We start from the raw sequence: 25178 nt of genomic DNA, 5'->3' as shown, positions 1-25178 counted from the left end.
TAGAATGGGATTTTAAACCTATTCTTTTTAGGAGAAATAGTAATCCTATAATGAAGAAGGCTTTCTGGTCAGATAGATTTGTGTCATTTGTGGCACACTGTGTGTAGAGGGTGGGTGTAGGAGTGAGATCAGCAGGTGTGTTGGAACTTGGCCACGCTTACACATCCATAAGGCAGACAAAGCAAAAATAAAATTTTGTTGCATATTTATTAAATGTTTTGTGTCCTTATAGGGGCAGTGATGGGCAGCACAGATGACACTGACTCTGACCTGGAGGGCACAGTGCCACCTCCACAGCCGCACCGACCGGCCCGGAGAGTGTCGGCACCAAGCATCCTGGACACGGTGTGTGAGGACCCATTCATCACTAGAGCAGTGGTGCATAGCAACAACATGTGTGGTGGTGGTGGCAGCAGAAGGGGCAGTAGTAGTAGTAACAGTAGCAGTGTGAGCAGGACTTCTCTGAGTGTGTCAAGAAAGCTGCCTATACTGCCCCTGTCTCCACAGCTCCTGCGGGCGCGGTACAACCGCAGGCTACCAATGTGGCGTTCACACAGTCTTGAGAAACTAAGTAGCTCTGGTGACAGCTGTCAGGAAAGCTTATTACTGTTGAAGAAGGGAGTTTTGCCCTCACCAAAGACTAAAAATTTTCTGTCACCACTTGTGAGAGAGACCCAGTTTGGCGAACTGGCCCGTGATCGTTCTCAAAGGCGAGGTTCTGCTTCTGCTCGGAAAGTGATGGCCATTCCTGAGGACACCGGCATCTTGGAGTGTCCAGAGATTTCTGACTCGGGCCGGGGAAGTGTGGACAGCGGGGAGGCGAACAAAAGTCGTGCCAACAGGGAGATCAGCATCGATGAAGGCATTGGAGCAGAGTGCCTGATGGAAGAAGACAGTGTGTCTAATGTATAGTTAATAATACAGACCTCTAAGGGATGAAATCTTCTACATGAATGAAACAAGGTAGATTAATGTTAATGAAAATAATATCTTGGAGCATTAAAGAAGGTTAATGAAAGAAATATTTTGAACATTAAAGAAGTGATGAAAGTTGTGGGAACAAGACTGGCTCCAAAGCAGTGACTGGTGTGTGATCATGTGACACTTCCTTAGAGTTCTAGTTCTCCAAGTCAGAATATCTACCTTGTTTTGTTTGGAAATGGGGAGTGTGGTGATGGACCAGGAATGAGGAATGAAACTTTTGTGACAATGATAATTATTTTTTTAAGTCTACCATACAACTGCTACCTCACTTCAGACATGAAGTGTTGTCAACATGCCAAAAATACATAATTATAGCCTGACAGGAATCTCTGCTGCTGAGCGGCCACTGGAACTTGAAACACGTGTGTCCCTCAGTGAGCAGCGAGCACCAGCCAGCCTTTAGTGTTGTGTGTGTGCTGGTTATATCACCAAGAAGCCACAGAAGGTAAGGCCCTGAGGAGGGCTGCAAGGAGTCAATGTTGTGTTTGATGTGTGTAGCTACATAAAGCAATCAGTTTCAGGCATTACTACAGAATCAGTCCCAGCAGGTTGTCTTGCTAGTCTGAATTCATAGAATTAAGATCATGCCAGTGAAGGTCTTGCACAGGTTGTCTTATATTCTGAATTGTTGTACACTAAGTGTCTCTGCCCATGAAGTTTGGGTTAGAACTCTTTCACCCTCTTCTTTTTTAAGCTAAAGTTTTGACATGCATTCCACCAAACGTTTGGAAGACTGCAGAAGTATTTCCCTGTATAGGAATGAAGGTGTTGACAGTGTGTGCAAGCTGTTCAAGCTGACCACTGAACTCCTTGTGCTGTTACAGTGTTAATTCTTAATGGTGAAAGTTGACCTATTTTAACTGGGAGCAGTATTGAAATAGTGCCAAACCGATGGTGGCGCCAGCAATGAGTGGTGATGCGTTAACAGCTAACTGATGCCAAACTATTTAAGATTCCTCTTTATTATATTATTTTCCTACCTTCAAGGGTAATTTTGCTTGCACTGATAAGGTGGAAGTAAATGGTTGTATACAGTAATGACATCTTATAAGCAACTCAGTGATGACAGAAAGACAAGTGAAGATTAACTTGAAACATTTTTTTGTCTTGGCTGCTAATTTTTACTGAAACGTGATCTTCCAATTCTTTAAAACTCATCTTGAACAACATTGGAAATTTTTATGATGAGTTTCATATGTAAAGCGTGTCAAATTCAATAAGAGCTGGACCTCCCAGATATTCAAAAAGTTTGAGAGGTTGAAACCAAAATGCATTACTGCAATGTTGTCTTGCAACATAAACCTTAGTCATAATTGTGTAGATATTAGCTATACATTGGTGTACATGGTCTTCCGCACTTTTGGGTAATCACATACACAGACTCATGCTTTTCATGATGAGGTTTCCTCTTTAGCTCTGACAATAAGCTTGATAGATTAGTTCGTGGAAGTGAAATGTGCAAGACCAGGAAGCATAACGAAACAACAATACCGAGGGCATTCTCATTTTAGTCAGCTTAATCAAGCCATATCTTTTGTGTATATCTCTTCCCCAGTACACTAATTATATATGTATTTTTTAATAATCTTGTATGCTTTCCCCTCAACTTCCAGACACGGGTGAACCTTTTCCTATCCATCTGTTGTAAACATTGATGTGTTTAGGACAAATACAAATACAGAAGTAGACATGACATTTAACTTATATACTGTATGTGTTATGACACTTTAGGGTACTGTACAGAATATACCTTCAGTGTTTTCATATGTCTTTGTGATGGCACTCAGTCCCCAGGTAGAGAACAGCCACCCACATGTACTTGTATGTATGCAGAGATGGCCACAACAGACTTATTCTTTTACACAGGTACTGATCTGCATACCAAAAACATTAACTTCCACAAAATGTAAACTCAACATTTTTATTTCTTCCAGTGATACAACATCAGTTTCATCACATTCAGAATACTGCCTGATGCTTTTGTCAAATTTAGGATATTTTTCACATTCAATTATCTCCAGTTATGAGGATCCTCCACTACAAATCTGTCTTCATCTATGCTATTCTTACTGGCAATAGCTGACTTTATGAAGACTTGAATGCAGCAGATTACTGAAGTGATTGTAAAGGTGGTCAGCTCTGCTCATATGTATAGTCACCATTTGTGATGTGAGGATGGGAAGCAAGTATGTAGAAGTCAAAGAGAAGGCATAGGTGGGTGCTGTCCAGGCCCTAATTGCTTCTCCTGACCAAAAAGGGAATAATGTGAAGGGCAGCAATGTGACAGGTGAGTGAGATTTGTGAGGTGACGTGTGGTGTGTGTGTGTGTGGTTTCTGGTCAGTCACTGTGAAGCAGAGTAGCAAGATACGAGTAAATGTTCAGAGCAGCAGTCAATGACATGTTTGTTTTGCGAATATTTTTATAATTTGATGTATGCACTTTATTTGTTATTTTTTTTAGTTATTTGTTTCGGAAAGGAATGAAGATAAAAACCACTGACAAAAACTTAATGGGTATCCTGAGAGAGAGAGAGAGAGAGAGAGAGAGAGAGAGAGAGAGAGAGAGAGAGAGAGAATTACGTAAGTGATATGTACCTAAATCTTGGACAATAGTATATTTAACAGATATTATGTCTTAAGTATGGGGATGTGAGGGACTGTGAACTGACAGTGTTAGGGGAAAATAAATATCTACCTAAAGGAACGATATAAACCCAACAAAAGATTATATGTAGTACCGGTGGCCATTCCATTGTGATTCAGGAAGGGAGTGAGAGAGAGACAGGAACAAACACTATGAGCTACAGACTGCTTGTATTCACACTGATCTGCTGGGTAGGTGGGATGGAGGAGGGGCAGTGAGGAGAGGATGAGGGATGTGCATTTATACAGAGATGTGTGTGTGCTTCTGTGATATGTGGCGTTCGGCCAGTGACGAGGTAGAACGCTATGATGATATTTACTTAAATGTCCGTTCCCTGCATGACGCAACATAAATGTCTCGATGTACAATGTAAGAATATATTTTCTGTCCCATAAACATGTGATCCTGCTTCCTGGTTTTTTTTATTGCCTCTATTATTTTTGTTGTAGTTGTGTTGCTTGTAATTACAGTCCAATATAAGAAGTAAGCACTCCTATAAACAGCTGTAGATGAGTTGAGTACAGTGGCTGTGAGAGGACAGACCCTGTGGTGCCTTACTTCAGGTCAGTCGTGGCAGTTGTGGAGTTTGGGGAACCTCATGTTCCTCATTAGCACTTACTTGAAGGTGTCACTGCACTTCTTCCAATCCTGTGTTACTAAATATCAAGGTCGTCATCTGGGTCGTCTTCATCCCAGTCGTCCTCTTGGTCTGGTGTATAAAGGATCTGGCCGCCCTCAGTCTGCACCCTGAGGGAACAAGGGAACCACATCAGGCTGGGTGGAAGAAGGCTGGGCAAAACTAGACATGGTAGGACAAGATAGACAAGGTGGGGCAGGGCATGGGGTCACAGCAAGTTATGGGTAGTATGACATCACTACTAGCTAGTGAGCCGGGAGATGCAGACATGAATAAATCAGCAATTCTGCCATACTTGTCCCTGAGAAGGTTCACAGGAATGAGTATCAGATTAGATCAGCAAAATAGTGACAGAATTTCCAAAATAAAGATGCTGAAATATTTTGGGAGAAGAAAGTCACTAATGGATAGGTAAAAGTGGATGTGTGAAAGAAATCATAGTAGAGGCAGTGTTAGGAAAAGACCATGAAGGCTCTTTTGCTGTGGACTTTTATAGGGGTGATATATTTCCAAGGGAGTGAGATATCAAAAGAGACATGAAGGATGAAGAGAAAGGTATTCTAAAATCCACAGACTTGGGAATAATGGGGTCTACAAGAGAAGTGGCACTGACCTGGTGTGTGGCAAGAGTAGTTCATTCTTGGCACGCCTTTGTTCATCTGTCAGGGAGAGGCTGAAGGTGGTAGCAGCCAGGAGGGATTCAGGAGTAGGATCAGAGGAGGCAGATGTGTCAGCAGGCACTCCAACCTGTCCTGTGTTCTGTGTTGGCTTGACTCCTTGCACTCTAAAATCTGGAGTGAGGGAGAACTCCTCTTGCTGCAAAGAGATGAAGTAGTTTGGCAGCATTGAGAGGATGAAGAGGGAAGAGACTGTCAAGAAAGTGTAAGTGACAATCTGAGTAAGTGAAACATCCTCTACTCCCATTAAGAAATATTAGGGGTTCTAAGGAGTATAACACAGCATTTTTAATGGAGTAAGATTTTGGAGACAGATACACAAATAAGAAAGAGGTACAGGTATTCTACAATGTAGAGTTGTATTTTTGAGGCCCTCTCCCATATCATGAGCTCCATAGCTCCATAATGGTATCATGGTTGACAAATGAGGAGAGGTTATAAATTAGGGCCTTAAAGTATAAACATTTGTAAATACATTTGCAAATTGTGCTTCATCTGTACAGATAATTTATACATATAAAGGCATAGATTTGGACTTACAGCTTTGATGACTTTGCCTGAGGTTTTCCTGACAAGGACAGCACAGGAGCAAGGCTGAGTGTGGCGGAGGTGAAGCACGCCTGATGCCAGATGAGTGACAGCTTCGAGCATGTCCTCACACACCACATCTCGCCCACAGTACACCACCACCTGCTCTACCTCACTTTCTGCGAGGAGGATAGAAATTGCATTGTTTTTTTATTTCAGTGTGTAATTTATGGTTTCTTTCCATTATTATCAAACATATTATTTGCTACAAAAAAGTGGAGGCAGAGTTAAGGCATAAAAGTGTATCATACCTCTCTATATATATTTCAAACTCAGCTGAGGAGCAAAACCATTCTGATTCTATATGGAACTCTCTCTCAAGTTGTGAATAAAGTCATACCATGAATGGAACAAAATAAATTATTTCATTTAATGGTTTTACAACAGGATGATGTAAGACAGCTACTGTGGAACATTCTTTTTTAAGTAACACATTCTACTCTGAGGTTAATAGAATGTTCCATTCTTGTCACACACTGCTTGTTTAGTCACTGTTGAATGAGGTTAGTTGTGGGCCTTGTGGCAATACAGTGTTGTGTGCCTCACCACGTGCCAGGGTGTGCAGGCCTCTCACCAGCTGCCCTGAGTCCTGGTGCAGCATTAGGTGTTCCAGTCTGTCTACCACTACCGCCACCTTGCCACCTGCCTTACACCTGCTCCTCATCACCTCAGGCAAGGATTTTGTCACACACTCTGCTGACTCCCCGCTGTCCCAGCCACACGGGTCTGTTGCTCCATCGTAAAATTCAATTTTCCCAGCAGTGTCTGCAGCAGATGGGAATGATTCTGGTTACTGTATTAATAATTACAAAAAATTATTCCTTTATTAAAATCATAAATACAGACTAAACGAGTAAATTATGCTCTTGAAAATTTGTTTGCAAATTGCAAATTTGTAAATTGGAAACAGCTGTAGAAGTAAAATTTATTCTGTTTAAAGACAAAACTAATACTTTTATTCATAATTTAAAACATTCATAAACTGAATGTTCATATAGTTAAATTCACCTGTACATTTATTTCTTATCTATTTTATTTATTTATTTTTTTTACCTTCAACTAACCATCATCTTTGATATGTTGGCGTAATTCTACTGGGTTAAAGCTGGTGGTGAGGTAGAGGACATGTGTGCCGGCCCTCAAATGTGCACACACCAGGCAGTACAGCAGGCCACGCCCACACACCTCCACTGTGTCTGGAAGGCGGCAACACTACCATGAAAATCTCAATTCATTCTGTCATACTATGCTGATTCTAAGTTCTGAGACATTGAGGTGGCTCAGCTTAACCAGGCACAGAACAGTAGTTGTTGTTGTTATAGTCATCGTATAAATTCATATCATGGTAAATCTTAAGAACAATAACTCTAAACTATTTGCCAAAATAATATCTTTATGAGAAGAACAGTTAGTGTATATACTTAAATGCCTATGAAGGTTTTTGTAAGACAAGTGAAGTAGCAGTTCTCAAGAATAACCCCTAATCAGTTCCCAGCTACCTTGCAAACTTCTTTCTACAGCCTTCCTACAATTGTGGTCAGATGTAGTGGACAGAGAGGAGTCTTAATAATTGCAAGGCAAACACAGTTTCTTAAACGAGGTGAGCACTCACCAGTCAGGAGGAGGAGGCGTGGTGCTGGAGACTCCTTCAGACTCACCAGGCGGTCCAGCACTGTGCGGGTCACCACTGCTGCCATGGCGTGGGACTCACCATCCAACCAGGTGCTGGTGTGGTGTATGTCAGGTTGATGCTAATTATTGGAATGTTTCTAAAAACTATCTATACACTCATGAAACATACAATTTCTTTTATAAAACAAACTTTAACAAAAAAGTGTATGGGAATTTATTTTTGGAAGCGTCTCCCCTTCCCTCCCTCCTCTTTAGAGTAAGTTAGGTTAGGTGTATCTTTCGCATATAACAGTGCTGCCTCCAAGTCTGACAAGAGTATTGGTCTGGAGCTTCTTGACTTGCCCAAGCTTGGCTAGACTCAGGGTGGTGAGTTAAATCACCCTGGGTCAGAGCTAGTTAAAAGCGAAATTGTTCTTTTTCAGCGTTGTGACCACAGGTGAGGTTGTGCAAAGAATAAATCAGGATAATGGTAGGTGCAAACAAGGTTGGATAAATGTAAGTTGCACATTATTAAACACATGACATTACCTTTATGAAAATACGGTAAACATGTAGCCTTACCAGTCTTAATTTCCTCTGAATCAAGCCAGGGAGGTTCTGGTTACTTGTCCAATTTTCAGGAGGCAGATCCTGTGTGCTACAATGTTTTGGAAGGGCAGGCCAAGGCCTTGGCAATCACCCCACGAGGTCTAGTGAATGCCTGTCAGTGGTAGTGGATAGAGGAGAGCAGCACTGTGGTTTTGGTGGTGAAGGCAGCGTAGCAGCAGCACCAGGTGGAGTGTCTGGCTATGTGGTGTCACTGGAGTGACGCTGTGCTGGTGTGGGAAGGACAGGGCAAAGCAAGGCTGATGACGAGGTCGCTGTGCGACTGATACAGGATAACCTAGATGGGCCCTGGTGGCCCTTTGTTATCCTATTATTTATGTTATGTTATATGTTAAGGCAAGGCAGCGTGGTGGCTGTGGGGCAGCGAGGGTGGAGATGACGTCACTCATGTCAACAGTGAACAGTCTCCGCGGGGCAGTGACAGGAGGCGGAGCACTGCACATCCTCTCCGCGGCACTTACTCGGGTAAACTTGTACAACCCACTCCCCTAAAGCTCACCAGAGTAGGCGTGTAATGAATGGGGTTAATGGGTCAGGAGTCAGGAGTGCGTGAGTGTGCGTGGCAATCAGCTGAGTGAGGCTCCTCGTCAGCTGATCAGTTGTGTCCTTCAGGGTGAGGATAGGATGTCCTGTGGCGTCCTCTGGGTTTTGTGTAGGGGTAGGATGTCATTCAATCTTCCAAGGAGGTTTCTGGGAAAAGGGTAAGCATTAAGAGTAGCGCGGCTCCATTTATGTATTTCATCATTTTATTTTGTTCATTTTTTTTATAGTTCTTTCTCTCTACAGTGTTTTAGGAGAGTTGGTCTTGGATGGGTGAAGACACGATTATTTTTTTTTTCTTACCTTCATTTATCGTGAAGTGAGATTAATAAACTGAAGGCATCAAAATTAAACCATTCCGAATATTATTTAGCATTCAGATGAAGTCGATCCTATGTTTGGCTAACTGTTCGTGTGTGTGTGTGTGGGTTTTTCTGAAGGTTAGCTGTCATAATATTAGGGTTGCCGTGTTAGGGTCACCTGTGCTGCGTTAGCCAACACCTGAATGATTAAAATAGGGTGTTATGTTATAGTGTAATCTTGTGTGAGTGATTATGTGTAATGAATATTCGTAGATGTGTGAAATGCTTTGTAATTTGATAGTCATTAACCTCAAATTGAACACATGACAGAGCTAGTCCAGTCCTATCAGCAGTGTGTGGTGTTGTATATCTAAGGTGGTGGTGTCAGCAGGTGTGTGGTCCCTCCTCCCCATCACCTCCCCAGGCCTTGCTCTCACCTCACACAGCTAACAGGCAGGTGAGGAGATAAAGTTGTGTGAGGTGAATATATCATTGACCTTTAAGTGCATGTAAACAGTTGTAATCACAAATTGAGCTAATTTCTGCTATTATTTACACTGTTGTTTGTGTTTTCTGTCAGTGTTTGTCCTTTTGAAATACTGACAGTCTCCTCACAAACACTGGTTCCTTGCCTTGATGAGGGTCTTCTCCCTCACCTGTCACACTTGCATCCTCCAGCCAAAATATGCTAAAAAATGACAAGAAAAGAAAACCTGTGGTGGTTGGCTAATTTCAGATGGTGGTTCATGGCTTCCTAGATGAAGTGACTCAGAATGAAAGAAAAGTGCTAAACACTGCCTGTGAGTGTGGTGTTGCATGGTGTAGTGGTGGCTCTACCATTACCAGCCTCACACCTGGTTGGTTCATCTGGTTGGCTACTCTTTCATAATTCAGCAGTATGGCTCATAGTTGCTTATTCATTTAGTCAGGTGGGATGCTCAGCCGTACTGCCACACTCACAGTATTGCAAGGGACACTGGGGAAAGAACAATATATATACAAAAAATAACATATTGAGGGCAGCATCTCATTATATTATTTGCTTTTATGTATTCATTTTTAAGTATTTTTTTCTTGTATTTCAGTTAGTAGGTGGCGGCAGCAGCCGTGGCGGGTGAGAGAGGATGCCGTCATCACAGCTGTTTGCCGTCAACAACCTGGGCCGGGTGTTTGGCCTCTCCACAGATGAGGCATGCTGGCGGGAGCTGGACTACCTGGGCATTGAGTTCAAGCGTCTGTCAGCACACGAGTCAGTCCTGTGGGCGCTTGGGGGCGACCACCAAGTGTACGTGTATGTGTATGGTTCGTCAGTGCCCATCAGGGTGTGTGAGGAGAGCTATGAGAACCAGGTGAGGTGGACCTGACTTGTGGTATTAGTGATTCAGAGTAGCTACAGGTGAATCTCAGTTTTTGAATGAGTGATTTTCTTGAAAAGTTACACAAGTAAAAAAAAAAGTTTATCAGATTTATAATTTTTCACATTTAAGACGTTATTTTCATATTTTCAGTTCATTTTATTTTTTTGAAATTCATTAATTTATGTATTTACACAAGGTTTGAATTCATGAATTGGAGCAAATAATAAAGATTTCCTCTCCTTTCCCTTCTTTTATATTACTTTTTATTTCCACAGTTAACATTTTTTTTATCCTGTCTGTCTCTGCTGTTCCTTACATTCCTGTCCCTCCTGCAGCGTTGGAATCCCATAGAAGGCTTCACTGGGGTGCTGCTCCCCTCAGATCGAGCCAACTTCTCCAGTGCTGACGGCCTAACAAGCCGTGTCCTCAGCACCATCACTCTGCCCACCCTGGCCTGGTCCTGGGAGTCACCCTGGCACCTGCATTACACCCACGAGGGCCAGGCGCTGGAGAAGGAGGTGAGTGTGCTGTCATCTTTTCAAAAGTGGATAGACATCTTCAAAGAGGGAACATTTGAGGCATCATGAGAGTATACATATACCTGTCTAATGTGTCAAAGTCAGCTTCTTTGGCAGGTTATCTGAACACTCCTAATGGGGGATGTTTCCATCATCAGTATTCTTGCTCTTGCAATTAGTATATTCAAATCCTATTTTGCCTGATTTGTAGTTTTTAATCAATTAATGATTGGCTATTTTTATTATTTAGATTTTTACCCTTTTTTACTTATATAAATTTGAGCTCTACCTGATCTTTGTTACTTTTATGTTTTATTTTAAAAGAACGAACGAGTATTTTATGCATTTTGTTATCAGGTACCATGATACCATTGTTCTACAGTACCATGGAATAAATTTTTAGTCATCACTTCACTTCAAGCAATAGTTAAGTATGTCATAACCTTGTCTCCCTCTCAGGGGTGGACATATGCCATAGACTTCCCTCGCACTTACACCGCCGAGAAGCGCTGGAACTCCTGTGTGCGGCGGCGGAAGTGGGTGCGTTACCGGCGCTATGTTGCCCTGGACACATGGTCAGCAGTGCCTCCCATCCACCAGGATGCCACAGAGGAGCCCTTCATTGATGTGAGTGTGGGTGGCGGGGAGGTGCCGGGCGAGGACCCAGACCGCCTCATGGTGTGGGCTGTCACTGCATTGGGCCGGGTGATGGTGCGGGATGGAGTGGACGGTTCGTGTCCCGAGGGATGCCGCTGGACGCACATACCAACGCCCCCAGACATGGATGTGACGTCAGTATGTGTTGGACGGTCTGGGCGGGTGTGGGCTGTGACCTGGGATGGGAAGGTGATAGTGAGGATGGGAGTCAGCAGAGACTGCCCTGTGGGTGAGTGTGCTCTTCCATAATTCTCTTTTTTAACTTCAGGATTGCTATTTTCAATTTCAATGAGTAGAAATTTCTGATCTGTATGGAAGGAAGATAAGGAACATTTACTATTCTAAGGCTTTCATCATATATTACATCCTGCAGGGAATGGCTGGGTGGTGGTGGAGCCCCCTGAGGGTAGTCGGCTGCAGCAGGTGGCGGTGGGGGTGCAGGCGGTGTGGGCGGTGACACGGGACCATCGAGTGTGGTTCAGGCGAGGGCTAGAGGGGTCTGACTCGGCCACTTCCTACAACAGCATCATGGGCACCTCCTGGCTCATGATGGTGGGCAGCCTCAACAGTGTGTCCATGGGACCCAATGACCAGGTAGGGCCTTGTTTATATTTTATCTGGTTTTGTTTATAGTCAGTTGATTTGAGGTTGAAATGTTTCACTTTTCAGTTAAGAATGATGTATATTGTGATTAGGTTTCCTCTCCCTCCTCTTTCAAGTGTTGTCATACGAGTATTTTTGATTTAATGTATATGGATGTTTATGTGTGCATCGTTGTGAAGGGTGATTTTGTGTGTGTGTGTGTGCAGGTGTGGGGTGTGAGCAGTGAAGACACCCTGGTACTGGTGAGGACGGGTGTCACCCCATCAGAACTTGCTGGCCGCACCTGGAAGCCCATCAGCCTCCCCATCACCACCTGTGAGAGCCCATCCAACAGTGGCCAAAGCTCCAGTGCCAGTCCACAGTCCAGTGTGTCAGGGGCGGGCAAGGTGACCAGCCCCGACACCACTGCACCAGAGGACATCAACCTGGAGGGTGTTGAGAAGGTCCTGGCTGGCCTATCAGTGAAAGACAGTGTAGAGGAGGAGGAAGGGAAAATGAAGGAGCAGCAGGAAGATGAAAACATATCAGGTAAAGCAGAAGAGAAAACAGATGGTGCTTTGCAAGATGAGTCACTTGCTCCTCCCCAGAGCATGGTTGAGAGTGTGGACTCCCCCTCTATTGAAATCAAATACCCAGAGGACTGTAGTTCCCTTGAGTCCTCAGGCATGTCAGACCATGCTGGGGAGTATGTGGCCAGCCTTTTGGCCAGCCAGAGCAGCCCTGTGAATGACTTGAAGGCCACACCAGGGGAGCCAAGTGAGCTGGAGGATGGTACAACTCAGAAGTCAGCAGAGCAGCAGCACTTCTCTCCAAACACCAAGGAGTGGATTGAGTCTCGACTGAGGCATGCCAGTAGCACCAGCTCCCAGGGGTCTCTTGGGCCGCTGCGAGGGGAAGTGGGTGCGCTGAGAGAGGAAGGCCCGATCTTCAATCTTCTGCCGGTGGAGGATGACCATCTGTGGATGTGGGTGACGGGCGGAGGCTGCTGGATCAAGGCAAACAACATGCCCAAGTGGTGAGGATGCACTACCACTGCTCTTCATTCAGACACACACATGGACACATCATTCATATGCATACACACAATTGTCTTTGCTTTAGTAGTTGTTCATTTGATCTCAAAGTAAAGTATATTATTACACTGGATCTCATAGCATGTTAATTAGTATTTTAGTGGTATAGGTAGTTGTCCATGTATTTATTTATTATTTTATTTCTTGTTTTTTTAGATGTTTTTATGGTGGTGGTGGTGGTAGAGGAAAAGTGAAGGAAACTGATAGGAAGGAGGCAACCCACTCATATGCCACAATAGGCTGTTGTTTGATTGGTTTAATGGTGCCACTACTTCATCCGTTGGTTTGTGAGGAAGGTTGTAAGAGTGAATAGTGTTGAAATCATTCCCTGAGGCTGTGTGGAGGTTTTGTTCTCTTAGTTATAGTTTGCATTTTTACTATTATTTGTTTTGTTCTGCATTGCACAGTGTGATGATGAGGAGGAGGAGGAGATGGGCTGTGGTGCATTCAGTGGTATTGACAAATTGAAATATTTTTAGTCTGCCAGTTGTTGTTCTGTGATGGGCATGTTAGGATGTGTGTGGTTATATTGTTATGTATTTGTGGTTCTTGTGGTGTTGAGAGGCTCCAATGTTGTCAGTGGTTGTGGTCAATAGAATTATTTTCCTATGCCATTGCTATGGTTTACAATAAAGTCCATTTTTATTTGAATTTTTTATTAGGAACTTTACATCATTTTAGCCAAGAAGCCACTCAGGAGTGTGTCTTGGTTTTCTTCTTTATTGATTTTGTCAGAGGTTTAAAAAGGACTCATTCATATGTGCAAGGAGGGGCCAAGTGAAGTGAAGGTGATATAACAAAAGCTGAAGGTTATATGTAGAAGTAGCATGAGAGTGTACCCCGGTATATACTGTGCTGGTTTCTCTGATCACATATTAACAATAAAGAATATTCTCTGATTTTAGAAATACATTAATTTTTGTTTTTATTTTTAGGTTATTACTTTGAAAAGTGCATATGCTAGACATGTATTGAATTTGATAAGTTTCATGTACAAATTTATAATATTCCTAGTGAGTTGGTGAGGTAGTGTGTAGTGAGCTGGAATAAAGTATAAAGACATAGATATATAAACACAGCCATATGTGGTTAGTTCAGGTGTTACTGTGTGTATGAGTTGGTGAAATATTGCTGTGTCCCACCAAGGCATCACCCGTTCCCTCACTCCTCAGGTTTGTGAGTGAGGGGTCCCCGGTGCACTCGAGTGAGCCGTGGCGGGTCAATGTGCTGCAGCGGCTACGTCAGCGGCACGAGGAGCAGATCGAGCCTTTCAGTGGGTCTGTGGCTGACTTTGCCTTCGTGTGACTGCTTGTGTGGGGAACAGGATCTTTGGTGAAGCTGGAGGTCATAGTCACTCCAGCCTCCTTCACTGCTCCATGTGGGGAATTTAATCTTTGGTGGAATTAGTGATACTACTACTCTTCTCTCTGGCGTGTTTAGCATGAGAAGCGATGTGTGTGTTGGTAGTGAGTGTGTTGGTGATAACAAAGAGTAACTAACTTTGTATCTAGTCTGGTGGTGTTTTGCTAATTGTTACTTTTTGCTTTGTTATACAAGATATAAACTTACGATTCAGCAGGTGGCTTAGTATGAATGAGTAACATAATGCTTAGGTAACCACTTGTCAAGCTGTACAGTACGGTAGTAAGTACAGTAGATCTGGTACCTGAGTAGCATAAGACAATAAGGAGTTAACTCATCATAAACAGTGAAGGTGATGAGGTTTATTGTATGGCCAGGTATGAAGAGGCAGTGGAGGGGTCTTCCTGGGCCATCTCGGGTCAGTGCCGATGGTGGGCGAGCAAGCAGTGGGTGCCGGCGAGTGTGGAGCTGGTCATGGTGGGGTCACGTCGGTCCCAGGTGAAGGACGCCACACTCCTCCTCCACTACTCTCTCTCTACACCGGCAGTGGTGAGTCCTGTGGCTGAAGTGGCTAAAGAATCTGTGTCAGTTGTTGGTTATTTAGTGTTTGATTATGTTTGAAGGTTCCTAGTTGTCTTTATGCTATTAGTCTGTATGTTTCAGTCTTTATGTTTCAAGTCAGTTTGTTTCAGCTCTGTGTTTCAGTTGTAATTTTTCAAGTCAGAATATTTTAGGTCCATGTTTCAAGTCAGTATGTTTTAGTCTTAATGTTTCAAGTCAGTATGTTTCAGGTCTTTATGTTTCAAGGTTTGTAGTTACACCAAAAGCTTCATTTATTCATCTGTTCCCCATCAGGAAGAGATCTCCATTGGCTCCATCCTGCTGGTGGCCCTATGTGTGGATTCCTCAGTGGGCCGGTCCCTGGTGGCTCTCTATCACCCCAACTACCCCCTCAAGCCAAAGACTCTCTCCTTCTCCACTGAGACGGAGGCTGAGGAATGGCTCAACCACATCGCCTTAGGTGGGCATGTCAGACTTTCTGTGACATTTCTAAGATCTTTATTGGTGACAACATGTTCAGCTTTTGTAACATGCCTGGCTTTCCTGTTATTCTTCTTTGCTGTCAGGATGGTCTTTTGTTATTTTCTTGATATTTTGTGTGTGTGTGTGTGTGTGTGTGTGTGTGTGTGTGTGTGTGTGTGTGTGTGTGTGTGTAGGATTTAAATGAAGCTCAAATTTTCATGTATCCATATTTAGATTAATCCAACTTTGTCAGGTCATGGATGTTCCTTATACACATTATTTGCACCTTAGATTAATTCTTTGTATCAATGTTGTAAATATGAGTGCTAAGTTTCTTGACATTGTTTGTTTATGTAGTGCATACCTATTTGTATTTTTATAGGATTGTTGTGTCAAAGCTCATGATGGCTCATCTGTTAATTAATTTATTATATTTACCTCAAAAGCTATGTATCCTCCTCACACACACCAACTCTGTCAATCAATGCATTCTGTTGGTTCATTGCTCTGCCAGTAAAACTATATTTTCTCACATCTTTCTTTGCTCTTTTTTTAGTACAATTTCTTACAGTGTTCTCCTTGTTTTGATTGTGTGTGTGTCCTAAAAACCAGTGTCTTCTGCAGCTTGCAAGACATTTCGAGGCCACAAGAAGCGCCCATCTCAGTATGCGGTGTGGGGACTGACGGCGCAGGGAAACCTTTACTTCCATGACAAGTATCTCACAGAGGAGGAGGTGAGTGTGTTGACGTCTTCCTCCTCTCTTTCATCTTTCTCCTTCCATTCGTTGTGTCCTTTCTCAGCCTTTCATTCACCCGTTTCTCATTCAAGTTGTGTCATTTTTTGTCAGTGTTGCCATATTTTCTGCCTTCTCTTGGTGTGTTTTGTGTTTTTTCCTTTCTAACTTTATTTCTTATTGTTCTTATCTTTTGTGTTTTCCTTCCTCCCACATAAATGTTATCTTCTCCTCTCCTTCTCTTTTTATTTTCTTGTGTGTTTCTCTTTTTGTTCCAAGAATTCTTGTGTTCATTTGCTATTCTTATCTCACATGTTTATTATCCTTCATAACTGATTTATATCTTATTCTCATATTCTCAGTGGCTCATTGTGCTAATATCTTTTTATCTGTGCATGTAGTCTTAGTATATATATAATAACCTGAATGAACTCCATATACCTTTATGAGATGATTTGACTGGTCTGCACACGTACAGCTCAAATGGAAAATCGAGTATCGCCAGAGTGTCGCAAAGGGGAACTCTAGACACAAGATTTTTGCTCGTTACCTGCTTTCCTTGTGCTCCTCCGTTGCGTCCCTGTCAGAGAGGGTGACTATTTCTTGGTTCTGAGCATCCTCATAGCTTTAGTAACTAATGAATGAGGAACACTGAAAAAAAAAGGGGTCCTTGTATGTTGTAGAAAGGTAAAGTGTTCTAAGTCATCACCATTAAAATCATCAGTTTATATGATTCCACTGCTGGACAGAACCCTATCTCACCTTTATCCAGCTGTCTTTTGTCACCTATCTGTTTATTTTTTGTGTAGAGTGAGATAAAACAGCTTGTGATTGCCTTGTACATCAAATGAATTATTCCTTACCAGCATGAGGCCTTGATGTAACCTTAGAGCCTTGATATTTATTGATTATTGGTTAAAAAAAGAACCATTGTACTTATGTAGAATATTCTTTTGAGTTCTTAAGGAGTGTTGCATAGAAAATAGCCATTTATAATCTAAAAAAAGAAAGAAATCAAGTCACTAAGAACACACTTTGATTAATGGATTCCTTTTATATCAATATTGATTTAATCATCTGTAATCTTGGGGGAAATATTTTAATTGCAAAATTTTTTAAAGTTCAGTTAAAAGATTTTCATCCAATATTTGGGCTGGAATTAGATGTGGCTGTTGTCACTGCTTAAGAGGCTAAGGAAGCTAAGGATTGTATCTCCAGCCACTACATGCCATGACAGTGTGCCCTGTAGTGGAGGGGTAGTCAAGACAAGACAGCTAAACACATACACTGGCATTCACACTCACGTTTGGACACATTCTCTCACGTCTTGGCTGAGGCGTGAGACGTTTCACCGTTATTGACAAATGAAAATGATTAGATGAATTAATTGTGTTTGTATGGAAGTTCAGTGCATGGCCATGTGTACAGACTACTTTTGATAAGCTTTTGTCATAGAGATATTCCTTCATGTACATATTTGCACCACTGTGTTACACATTTTTGTTTTTCATGAATTAGTACAAATGTAGTTTTCACCGCATGTGTTTATATTGTGTCTTTACTTTACTTGGTGTGTATGGCACACATTTGTATATCAAGACCAGTGCAAGACTGAACCTTGCTCGCTTCATTATCTGTTATTTGCAAAGCAAAGACAGGATATGAGTATGACTTGTATCTGTCTTCAAAACAAGATCTTGTACACGTTGTTGTAGGGAGGATAATGATTTGTAATAGATTAATGACTTTACATTTTCATATTAAAGACAAGATGAGATCAGTATCACATTGACTCTCTTATGTGGCACCTCACCAGAACAACACTGCCTTAGTGTTTAGTAATCAGGATGAGGCATCTTCTGCACTCATATTCAAAATCATTCCCTCACATGACCTCAAACTTCACCTCCCACCCCTCACTGCAGCTGCGTCTGGAGGCTCGAGTGTCCCACAAGGAACTGCCAGTGAGTGAGGGGGCAACATCAGCCGTCCTGCTTCTTGATCGAGGGTTCCGTCCGGGCTGCTTTGTCTCGGTGCTGGTGGAGATACACGAGAGAGCTGAGCAGTGAGTGGCTTGTCTTTTTCCTGTGGTTTATTTTTATAACTTTTTTTTGTCATTCCTTTCACTGCATGTTTGTTTTTTTCTTTTGTGATTTTTTCATGTCATCCTTTTCTTTACTTTGTTATGTTGTCATTTCCTTGGTTTCCATTTTCAATTTTCCTGTGTAGTCTTTCTTTGATTTCAATTTTAATTGTTCTTTCCATCTCTTATTTTTGCCGCACTTTTTGTTTTGTCTTTTGTTTTATTCATCTTGTACTCTTGCCACGAGCTCCTTTCCTTGCTTTATTGTGCGTGTATTACCAAAGCTATATATGGACATACTTTTAATAATATTTTTTAATATTTGCCACTTCCTCATTTCAGTTGATGCATGCTTTTCTTTCTTGTCACCTGTAATTCAGCTGTCTTATGTTTTGAGGACAAGTTGCATATAAATATACCTGAGAATGCATTTTTGTGTGATGGGCATTGAAGACAGCTATGTGTGATTACCACCCTCCTCATGAAGGTGTGCATCTGTTGTACATATTTCTTTCTCCACCCAAGGTTCCATGTCAACCTTCAGACAGGACGGGGCACAGATTGCAACATTGCCATCCATGTCAATCCCAGGTTCTCTAAAAAGGTGAGAAGAGGAAAGATCTCCTACGATACTTGAAGCTGTTAAAAGATCTATATTTATGTATTTATTAGGAAAGAATTTATGTTAGATTGAATAGGTAAGAATAGTTGAAATTAGTGAAGGTTATGAGCGAAATAAAGTATTGTATTGTTTCAGGTGGCAATTCTGAACACTAAGAAGAAGGGTGTGTGGGGCCAGGAGGAGAAGCAAGGCCTGATGAACATAACGCCAGGGAGACATTGCGATGTGTCTGTCATGTGTGATGATGACGACTTCAAGGTGGGACTTTAATGATGTTTGTTAGCACAGTATAACCACACACCAATTTATGTTTCTTGGTGTTGTCATGTGAATTGTCCTGATGTGTTTTGTAGGTGTTCTCTTGTAAGGCTGTTGGCTTTAATTCCATAAGGTAACAAGGGGAAGGAAAAGAACGTAGAAAGTGGAAAGAAGGATATGGAAGAAGATGGGAAGAAATGTTAAGGGCATGAGAAAATTTAGATAAAGCTAGATAAAGATAGGATTAAACAAATAATGACAAAATAGATATATAAATGGAAGATGTGGAAGTAGAGGAAAGGAAAAATAATGAATAGGAGAGAAAAAGAGAGAAAAATAAAGTAGAGAATGAACCATCTATCACTGTTCTGTCCACCCTTTTAGCTGTCCATTGACGAGCAGTACTGGTGCAGCTTCAAGCACCGCCTGCCACCCTCCGCCATCACCCACGTGGCAGTGCGGGGTGACGTCACCATCACCAATGTCACCTACAACCACGGCGCGGTGAGTACAGGGAAGTGGTGCACTTGTCATTGGTATTTCTTGACAGGCAGAGCAAGACCTGCATGATGAAGTAAAAATCTTGCTGTTTAGGGAATAGTGCCATTTTTTTGTACCAATAATTACATGATAGATAAAGCAGTGAATAGAGTCTACTGTTTACCACTAAATGAGAAAATTTTCATTTATGACTCATTAGCACTGAAGTATTGACTGGCTTCCATCCTGCAGTGGAGTGTCAGGGGTTGATTACAGTAATGGTGATTAGTAAGAAAATGAAAGACATCCTTTACTAGTGAGTGCTGTTTGTACCCTGCACCTCTCATCCCACAGGGCGAGAGTCAGCTGACGGACTGGTACTGGCGGGGTGTGGGGGGCCACTTCAAGAGGGTGGAGAGCGGGGCGTGTGGGGTGACCTGGGCCATCTCCTATGACTTCCATGTTTACATCTACACTGGTGAGGAGGAAGGTGGCCTCTGCAAGGGTGAGTGTTCCTCAGACCATATCATTACCATCACTGCTACTGCCACTCATGATCTCTGTGCAGTATTTTGTTACCTGAAGACAAACTTTGGGATGCTAACACTGTTGATTATTCCAAATTCTTGTTTTGGTGTGTGTTGAATAATTTGTAGTCTTACCAAACCCTCACTTGTTTTTTATATTCTGGACTATATGTAGTATCCGTTTACCAGGATACAGAAGTGGGAGATTTGAAATTAACATGAAATAACTCCTACATCATCACCAAGATTTAGAAATTGTAGAACACAATGCTATTGTATTTCCTCACACCTGACTACCATCAGGGAGCATCACCAGTGAGTCCGGGGACCGCCTGCTGAGTGACACACGCCACATGTACGTGTGGGAGAACCAGCGGTGGAACCCAGTGACCGGCTTCACCCACCGTGGCCTGCCCACCGACCGCAACACCTGGAGCGACCAGACCGGCCGCCACCATCGCCCCAAGGAGAGCATCCGCCTGCCCTCACGCCACTGGTCCTGGGTGTGTGTGTGTGTGTGTGTGTGTGTGTGTGTGTGTGTATGAATGAATCTTGACTTACAAATGCATTATATTTCTTCCAAAATTTTACTAAGGAGAAATTTGTAAATTTGCAACCATAACTGATTTTAAGTTTTTCTGGTTTATAAGTTTTTTATTATTTTTCAATATTGGGTAGTTCTTTTAAATTCCTTCTTCCTTTCCTCCTCCTCTGACATCCACCCCACTCACACTGAGACAAGCCAGTAGTGTTTAAATATCTCATGCTTCCCCCCCTCTTGGTTAAATTCCTCCTTTCTTCCTTCCTTTTCCTCTAACATGCACACCTTCACCCAAACTCACCCATAGACAAGCCAGTAGTGTTTAGATCCCACCCTCCTTCTGTCTTCCACTGTGACACTCATCCAACTCACTGCAGACAAGTGAGTGGTGTGTAGACTACCACACACCCGGGGGAGTGGACAAGGAGGGGTGGCAGTACGCGACAGACTTCCCCTTCAACTATCACGGCCACCGCTACGTGACGGACCTGGTGCGGCGGCGGCGGTGGTTCAGGAAGTGTCGCATCACCACCTCGGGACCCTGGCGCCAGATGGAGAAGGTGGCACTCATAGATATCTCCGTCTCTGTGAGTTCTGTGTCTTCTGTAGTGTCATGTGGAATTTGTGATCAGAGATGAGAATCAGTATAAACAAATAACTTTTTTCTTTTATTTTGACAGCCAATGTGTGCCAGTGATGGAACAGTGCCAGTGTGGGGGGTGAGCGTGACAGGGGAGGTGGTGGTGCGGCTTGGTGTGCTGCTGGATTGCCACCAAGGGGACTCCTGGATACTGGTGCCGGCCGAGTGCCCCATGATGAGTGTTAATGCCGGGGTGCACTCCCACAGTGTGTGGGCCGTCAGCAAGGATGGCCGTGCTCACCTCAGGCTTGGGGTGACTCCTGGCATTCCACAGGTAGGGAAGAGAGAGAGAGAGAGAGAGAGAGAGCATACACATACACATTTCAATAGGCTGCTTATGGTTGAAACTGTTACAAGTGGATCTTAATGAATGGAATAATTTTGCTCTTTTCTTAATTTCCTTATATGAAAAATTTCCATAAAGATTTACACATGCTTTTTAATGGTAAACTTTATTGCATCTTCTCCTTCCTCCCCATTGGATCTCACACCACCTCATATCCTTGCAGGGAACACAGTGGGTAAATGTGGACTCCCCTGGACATCCCCTGGTGGAGGTGGCATCAGGGGCAGGGGCTGTTTGGGGGCTGGACCGAGCTGGGAACTTGCACCGTCGCACTAATGTCCTGCCACTGTTTCCTGAGGGCACCGGGTGGGAGTTGGTGTGTGGCGAGGTGATCAGCTTCAGCGTGGACACCATTGGCTCCCTGTGGGCGGTGCTGGAGTCGTACAACACAGAGAATGGGTCAGTGCAGGGTGTGATGGTGAGGAGGGTGGGTATCACGCCCTCCTGTCCCATCGGCACTGGCTGGCAGCACACTCTGGGGACGGGATGGAGTGCTGTGTGTGCTCGCATGTCTGTGCCCTCCACTGTCTCCATCCCAGATGCAACTGACTAGTGGTCCTCGCCTCCTTAGTGCCAGTGTCATCTGCTTGATAAGGCGTTATTCATGGCAGCTAATACTTCCTGTTGACTCGGTAATCTCTATTGTTTCTTTCTCCCCTCCCTCACATTCTTCCTCTCTTCTTTGGTGTATAGAGATGGGTTAGTTTTGCCTCTTTTCTTGTCCATGGCTCTCTTCTTTTCCTTCTGTGTAAAGTAATTCTTGCTTCTCTACTTTTCTTCTCATTTTTTCCTATCATATGTCTAAGTGTAAGGAATTGTGTTCTTGTTAAGCTGTACTCTTTCTTTTCTACTCTTTTTCTTCAGTGTGCATAAGTGGACAGGGATTGCCTTTCCTCCAACAGTTATCAGGCATTTATTATTACCTTGTATTGCCAGCTAGTGTTTATATGTAACAGCAAGATGAAAAAAAAAAAAAAAAGAAACTCGCCTTGCAATATTTTTTAACTCAGGTGTTTGGACTAATCTCATGTTGCCATGGGAATGAAGAAACAGACACAAATATTGCCAAACAAGCAGATGAGGTGAAAAAGTAGGGTGTCAGTTTAGACAGATACTGTGTTCTTAGATTTGAAAGGTTTATGTAAAGCAATGTATGACTAGCACTGTATTTAACTTTGAGATGTTTGTTCTTATTGAAACACTGCATATCATTGTCTAAGGCAGTAGTGAGTCACGTGGCTGGAGAGCTGTGCATGTGTGGACTGTACTGTGCCTCAAGATATTGTAAACTGTGATGAGGTACCAAGAGAGAGAGAGAGAGAGAGTGCTCAGAAAATGCTTGTAACCTGTGCTAGTGTGGGTGTGAGTCTTGAGTATATGTTGCAATTGTATATATGTGTATATATTTTTTGCATGTGTAGAGAAAGATACAACAAGAGATTTTCTTTGGTGAAATGTGAAGGTTTCCTAGTGGTATTTATGGTCTCTCTTACCTGAAGAGAAGGATGTGGTGTTGGTGGCAAAGATCTCTGTTAGTCTGTGTGTCCATTATATTAGTTATCAAGACAATTTGGCAGATTTTGTATTAGCTATATTGCACATGCTTGTCTAACGCTGTCCTTCTATTAAATGAGTTAGGTTAGTATGGAGCATAAAACTTCTTATGATTCTGATAAACTTTTAAACTTCTTAGAAACTGTGATACATCTTGCCACACTGTATGTTTTGCTCACTATGTATGTTATTTCCTGATTAGTTTAGCGTGTTTGATGTGTTAGAGGTCAAACTGCTACACTGTCTTTGTACAGTTGCTCTCTTTGTCAGTACTCACTCATTTATAGCATTTGAACAAAGCTGACTGATTTGTGCAGGGCTTGTATTTGTTCTTCAGAGATTAACCTAGTGCAGTGCTCACCTTTCCATCTCACCTGTGCTGTCCATTCATTCTTCCTCCTGGTTGTACATGTTTTCTGTGCCAGTGTATTAACAACTTGCTCACCAATGCATTTATCTGTCTGTTTAGCATCCATCATGTGTTTTGTCTTCACATTTTCATCAGTCATCTCACAAACTTAAACAAATTGCATTCCCATAAGAAATACTAATCTACCCACCATGATTTAATTTCAACTCAAAAGGTTCCTCATCCAAACTTCTGGTAGGAGCAGGTACACACACACACACACACACACACTCTCTCTCTCTCTCTCTCTCTCTCTCTCTCTCTCTCTCTCTCTCTCTCTCTCTCTCTCTCTCTCTCTCTCTCTCTCTCTCTCTCTCTCTCTCTCTCTCTCTCTCTCTCTCTCTCTCTCTCTCTCTCTCTCTCTCTCTCTCTCTCTGGAATGACATGAAGTTCATTAAGTTGTGACTCATACTTGAATTCATTAAAACATCTTTTCATACACTTAGAAACTTCCAAGAATGCTTACTTTATTTTCATACATTTAGCTCACATCTCATCATTAGCAGATACACTAAACAAAGCAGTGTGTAGTGCTGGAGCAAGAGTGACAATAACAACCTGGAAAGAAACTGGCAAGGCTTTATCTTTTGGGAGTATAGTTTTTTGTGGACGTTTTGATATTGCTAGTATTTTTTTACCTCCATATATCTTTTTAGTATAGTTCATCAGTGAGTTAGTGATTAATGGTATTACTTTGGTCCCTGATAATGATCTCTGCTCTGAAATGTGAGCCAGTCAGACAGACATAGACAGATCAAGTACTCTTTGTAGTATGGACAGTGCAGCATTTCTGAAGAGGTTGTGAGGTGTGTTGCCATTCCTTACCACCACCCCGTATATATTGTGATATAAAGCTATAGCACCTAGATACCTTAAGCTTATTAACTCTGTAACATTCCTTCAAAATATTTATAGCTGCTGGAAACAATCTTTGTGAATACCTACCTTGTAATACATTTGCATTTTTCTAGAGCTTCCCTATATGAAGTGAAGCCCCTGTTCTCAAGCTTTTTAGTGGAGATACATTATAGAGTATCGAGTTTTGTTGTGGCAGGATAGAGCAGTGTTCTCTCAGTATTCAAGGTCAGTGAAGTGTGTCCTTTGAGATTTTGCACATATACTTAATGCTATGTTTCCAGCTCACAGGGAAGCTTAGCATAGTGGCAGGAAAGGTAACAGCTGACTTATACTGGACCATCATAGTCTGGTGACCTATATTGAGTATCCTGGTAGAATTCTGAGCTGCCTCCTCGCGTGTCTTACTCCTTAGATCCCCTCATCCATTAAGACATACACATCCTACATCAGCCACTATTTTAATCCACATGGTTTGATAAGACTTGACTGGATCTGAAGTTGCAAGGCAGGAGAGGAAGCAGTCTGGAATGAACCACTCAACAAAAGAATAGTTGCCATAATTTGTTCAAGGTATGGATGCAAGTGTACCTGGTTTACGATATGCTGATTGTAATGCGACATTTTTTGTGTGCTTTATGTAATGGGGATTTCAATTTGCTGTGTATGAGAGAGAGAGAGAGAGAGAGAGAGAGAGAGAGAGAGAGAGGGTGTGGATGTTAAATTGATTCACTATTGTAAGATACATATTTTTTTTTTTTTTAAGCCACATTTTGGAGGCATTTGAAGGACAGTATTATAGTAGAAGTTTCTGTGCACACACACACACGCACACACACACACACACACACACACACACACACACACACACACACACACACACACACACACACACACACACACACACACACACACACACACACAC

General features: G+C 42.5%; 3 protein-coding genes across 12 annotated transcripts in view; 2 read left to right on the top strand and 1 right to left on the bottom strand.

The window, feature by feature from the left end:
- The window catches only part of LOC123501679, a 58875-nt gene extending 54839 nt beyond the window's left edge, over window positions 1-4036 (top strand). For all 3 annotated transcript variants that reach the window (XM_045250656.1, XM_045250655.1, XM_045250654.1), the window contains one exon: window positions 233-4036. In XM_045250656.1, coding sequence (XP_045106591.1) covers window positions 233-912 — 680 coding nt within the window. In that variant the 3' untranslated portion in view covers window positions 913-4036. The remainder of the gene's footprint in view (window positions 1-232) is intronic.
- On the bottom strand, window positions 194-8359 carry LOC123501681 (elongator complex protein 5-like). 2 transcript variants are annotated; one of them, XM_045250660.1, is made up of 8 exons: window positions 8268-8359; window positions 7143-7255; window positions 6595-6726; window positions 6077-6295; window positions 5483-5649; window positions 4879-5081; window positions 4248-4375; window positions 194-879 (listed from the first exon to the last, which is right to left on the bottom strand). In XM_045250660.1, the coding sequence occupies exons 2-7, from the start codon at window positions 7225-7227 to the stop codon at window positions 4285-4287; spliced, it is 897 nt and encodes a 298-aa protein (XP_045106595.1). In that variant the 5' UTR covers window positions 7228-7255; window positions 8268-8359; the 3' UTR covers window positions 194-879; window positions 4248-4284. The 2 variants fall into 2 exon arrangements, with proteins under 2 accessions (XP_045106595.1, XP_045106594.1); XM_045250659.1 differs by lacking the exon at window positions 8268-8359 and adding an exon at window positions 7724-8226.
- LOC123501677 (tectonin beta-propeller repeat-containing protein 1-like) lies at window positions 8072-25178 on the top strand. Of its 7 annotated transcripts, none has more exons than XM_045250647.1 (21): window positions 8163-8233; window positions 8986-9067; window positions 9696-9959; window positions 10304-10486; window positions 10946-11372; window positions 11517-11737; window positions 11953-12761; window positions 13992-14096; window positions 14559-14730; window positions 15037-15202; window positions 15829-15938; window positions 16417-16530; window positions 17864-18003; window positions 18547-18625; window positions 18779-18901; window positions 19286-19405; window positions 19736-19886; window positions 20212-20411; window positions 20827-21036; window positions 21130-21363; window positions 21599-25178. In XM_045250647.1, exons 3-21 carry the CDS (start codon window positions 9735-9737, stop codon window positions 21986-21988), a joined length of 4179 nt encoding a protein of 1392 aa, XP_045106582.1. In that variant the 5' UTR covers window positions 8163-8233; window positions 8986-9067; window positions 9696-9734; the 3' UTR covers window positions 21989-25178. The 7 variants fall into 7 exon arrangements, with proteins under 7 accessions (XP_045106588.1, XP_045106583.1, XP_045106582.1 ...); XM_045250650.1 differs by having other exon boundaries at window positions 8173-8233; window positions 8941-9067; XM_045250649.1 differs by having other exon boundaries at window positions 8178-8233; window positions 9002-9067.

This window comes from Portunus trituberculatus, chromosome 9, assembly GCF_017591435.1.
Source record: "Portunus trituberculatus isolate SZX2019 chromosome 9, ASM1759143v1, whole genome shotgun sequence".
Lineage (NCBI taxonomy): Eukaryota > Metazoa > Arthropoda > Malacostraca > Decapoda > Portunidae > Portunus > Portunus trituberculatus.
Note: the sequence above shows the minus strand (reverse complement) of the source record. Positions and strands in the feature narration are given on the sequence as shown.